The following is a 3,674-nucleotide window of genomic DNA, read 5'->3' as shown; positions in this document are numbered from 1 at the left end:
ATTGTAGATCAGCTCCTACAAACCCCTTCCAAGATATTTGTTTTATCCCTACTGATGAGTTTTGAGGATCATAGGGTGGCTCTACAAAAGGTTCTTGAGCAAGCTTATGTCGATCATGACATAACGATTGACCAATTTGACAGCATCGTCGCCAACATAACTGCCTGCAACAAATTGAGTTTCAGTCATGAAAAACTCCCAGTAGAAGGCAAGAATCACAACATGGCTTTGCATATTTCCATTAATTGCCTTACTGGTTCTCTATCTGGTGTGTTGGTGGACACAGGTTCTTTACTCAATGTCATGCCAAAATCAACCTTGTATAGATTGATTGTTCTAGGAGCTCTTTTGAAACCTAGTGGGGTTAATGTTAAAGCTTTTGATGACTCCAGAATGACTATCATTTGCAAGGTGGATCTCCCCATGACCATTGGCTCACATACCTTTCAAGTCACCTTTCAAGTGATGGACATCTTTGCTTCTTACGGTTGTTTATTGGGTTGCCCGTGGATCCATAAGGCAATGGCTGTCAGTTCAACTCTTCACCAGAGGCTCAAGTTTGTAAGGAAGGGGAAGCTGGTCATAGTATACGGAGAAGAAGCTTTAGTGGTGAGTCACCTATCATCATTTTCTTTTGTCGATGCTGAGGACGAGGTTACAACCCAATTTCACACTCTATCTATTACTGACAAGAATGTACAAGAAAATGGAGCTTCCATTCGTTCCTTCAATGATGCATGACAATTAGTCAAAGATGGTTCAGCAGGTAGATGGGGACAATTTATGAGTCTCCCTGAAAACAAATCTCATTAAGGCCTTGGCTTCTCTCCTACATCTTTGAAGGTTACTCAGCAAGACACGACTCTCTGTCCTATTCAAGAGACTTTCCAAAGTGGAGGATTCATCAACCCTGCTCAACCTGAAATAAATGCTATCATTGAAGATAATCCCAAAGAGGATGCACAAAGCTTCGTAACGCATGGGGTGGTCTGCCAAAATTGGATAGTTGTTGATGTTCCTACAATTGTTCATGTTTCTAAGTAATATTTTATTGTCATTTTAAAAATTCATTTCATTCTGCCCAAGACGAAAGAGTATTTTGTTGGGTTTTGTTTCAAGTTCCTATTATCATTAATAAAAAAATGTTCATTTTGTTTTCCATTTTGTTTTACTTTTTTCCTTTCGAGAAATGGTAACTTAAAACAAACAAACAAACAAAAAAATCACTTTCAAAATATGCATGCAAATTATGTTTTTTATTTTCATCCTAAAACAAGCATAAATCATATGTCCAGATTAATCAATGCCACACCCATCGAAAGCAATGACCATATGCCCTCTCCCAACTTTGATTTCCCCGTATTTGAGGCCGAAGAAGAAAGTGATGAAGATATTCCATATGAGATCTCCCGGATACTTGAACAAAAAGAAAAGGCCATTCATCCTCACAAAGAGCCAATATAAGTGATTAACTTGGGTTCCGAAGAAGATAAAAAGCAGGTCAAGATTGGGCCATCGATCCCAGATGTCAAGGTGAGAATGATAGATCTTCTCAAAGGATATACATATGTGTTTTCTTAGTATTATTAGGACATGAGAGGTCTTGATACTGATACTGTGGAGCATCATTTTCTGTTGAAATCAGAATGTCCACCAGTCAAACAAAAATTAAGAAGAACACGCCCATACATGGCTCTCAAGATCAAAGAAGAGGTTCAAAAGCAGATTGATGTCGGTTTTCTTGTTACAACTGAGTATCCTCAATGGTTGTCCGACATAGTTCCCGTTCCAAAGAAAAATGGTAAAGTTCGAATGTGTGTCGACTACAGAGATTTAAACAGGCCAGTCAAAAGGATGATTTCCCTTTGCCTCATATTGATATGTGGGTCGAAAACACTGCCAAATTCAAGGTCTTTTCTTTCATGGATGGATTCTCTGGCTACAATCAAATCAGAATGGCGCCTGAAGATAGGGAGAAAACATAATTTATTACACATTGGGGAACATTCTGCTATAGAGTGATGCCTTTCGGTTTGAAGAATGCTAGTGCAACCTATCAACAAGCCATGACAATGCTCTTTCATGACATGGTGCACAAGGAAATTGAGGTCTATGTGGACGACATGATTGTTAAGTCTAAGACTTAAGAATAGCATGTTGAGTATTTATTAAAGTTATTTCAACGTCTGTGGAAGTACAAACTCCATCTAAATCTCAGCAAATGTAATTTCGGTGTCCATTCAGGAAAGCTCATAGGCTTCATCATCAGTAAGCGAGGTATTGAGGTGGACCCTGATAAAGTCAGAGCCATTCAAGAAATGCTCGCACCTAAAGTAGAGAAACAAGTCAGAGGATTCCTCGGACGTTTGAATTACATCTCTCGATTTATATCTCACATGACTGCTACTTGTGGGCCAATTTTCAAGCTTCTTCACAAAGATCAAGGTTGTGTGTGGACTGAAGACTGCCAGAAAGATTTTGATAGTATCAAGGAGTACCTGCTGGAGCCTCCTATTCTGATTTCTCCAATAGAAGAAGGACCTTTAATTATGTATTTGACCATATTAGAAGATTCCATGGGTTGTGTGCTCGGTCAACAAGATGAAACTGGAAGAAATGAGCATGCCATTTACTATTTGAGTAAGAAATTCACATATTGTGAGTCTCATTACTCTATGCTCGAAAAGACTTGTTGTGCTTTAGCTTGGGATGCCCGTCGTCTCCGCCAATATATGCTCAATCATATTACTTGGTTGATCTCCAAAATGGATCCAATCAAGTACATCTTTAAAAAGCCTGCTTTAATTGGAAGAATTGTTCATTGGCATATGTTGTTGTCAGAATACGATATTGAGTACCATACCCATAAGGCAATAAAAGGAAGTATCTTGGCTGACCATTTAGCTCACCATACAATTAACGACTATCAATCAATTCAATTTGACTTCCACGATGAGGATGTAATGTACTTAAAAGCAAAAGATTATGATGAACCGTTGCCAGGTGAAGGGCCAGATCCAAAATCCCGTTGGGGATTGATATTTGATGGAGTTGTGAATGCTTATGGATATGGAATTGGGGAAGTCATTGGCACTCCTCAAGGTTCTCATATTCCATTTACCGCAAGATTTACATTCACTTGTACGAATAATGTGGCAGAGTATGACGTGTGCATTATAGATCTTAAAGAGGTTACTGACTTGAGAATCAAAATTATGGATGTGTATGGAGATTCAACTTTGGTGATTAATTAGATCAAAGGAGAATGGGAAACCCGTCAGTCTGGTTTGATCCCTTACAAAGATTATGCGAGGAGGCTGTCAACTTTATTCAACCAAATTGAATTTCATCATACACCTCGTAAGGAGAATCAGATAGCAGAGGCTCTGGAAACTTTATCCTCCATGATTGTTGTGAACTGGTGGAATGATGTGCCCACAATAAATGTTATGCGCCTTGACAGATCTGCTCATGTGTTCGCTGCAGAAGAGGTCATTGATGACAAACTATGGTATCATGATATTAAATGCCTTATTAAAAGACAAGAGTACCCACCTGGGGCATCAAACAAAGATAATAAGACTCTTAAAAGGTTCGATGGCACCTTCTTTCTGAATGAAGACGTGTTGTATAAGAGAAACTTTGACATGGTCTTGCTCAGATGCGTGGATAGA

General features: G+C 38.9%; 1 protein-coding gene across 1 annotated transcript; it reads left to right on the top strand.

Moving 5' to 3' along the window:
* The first annotated feature begins 1,593 nt into the window (after positions 1-1,593).
* On the top strand, positions 1,594-3,254 carry LOC127102758 (uncharacterized). The gene is made up of 2 exons (XM_051040098.1): positions 1,594-1,801; positions 2,842-3,254. The coding sequence occupies exons 1-2, from the start codon at positions 1,594-1,596 to the stop codon at positions 3,252-3,254; spliced, it is 621 nt and encodes a 206-aa protein (XP_050896055.1).
* The last annotated feature ends 420 nt before the right edge of the window (positions 3,255-3,674 follow it).

The sequence above is a fragment of the Lathyrus oleraceus genome, chromosome 1 (genome assembly GCF_024323335.1).
Source record: "Lathyrus oleraceus cultivar Zhongwan6 chromosome 1, CAAS_Psat_ZW6_1.0, whole genome shotgun sequence".
NCBI classification, from domain to species: domain Eukaryota; kingdom Viridiplantae; phylum Streptophyta; class Magnoliopsida; order Fabales; family Fabaceae; genus Lathyrus; species Lathyrus oleraceus.
Note: the sequence above shows the minus strand (reverse complement) of the source record. Positions and strands in the feature narration are given on the sequence as shown.

Bases quoted from the DNA above. Each gene is read 5' to 3' on its own strand.
- LOC127102758 (XM_051040098.1), top strand. From the start codon at position 1,594: ATGAGAGGTCTTGATACTGATACTGTGGAGCATCATTTTCTGTTGAAA. The intron at 1,802-2,841 runs GTAAAGTTCGAA...TGTTGTTGTCAG, and splicing joins TCCCGTTCCAAAGAAAAATG to AATACGATATTGAGTACCAT.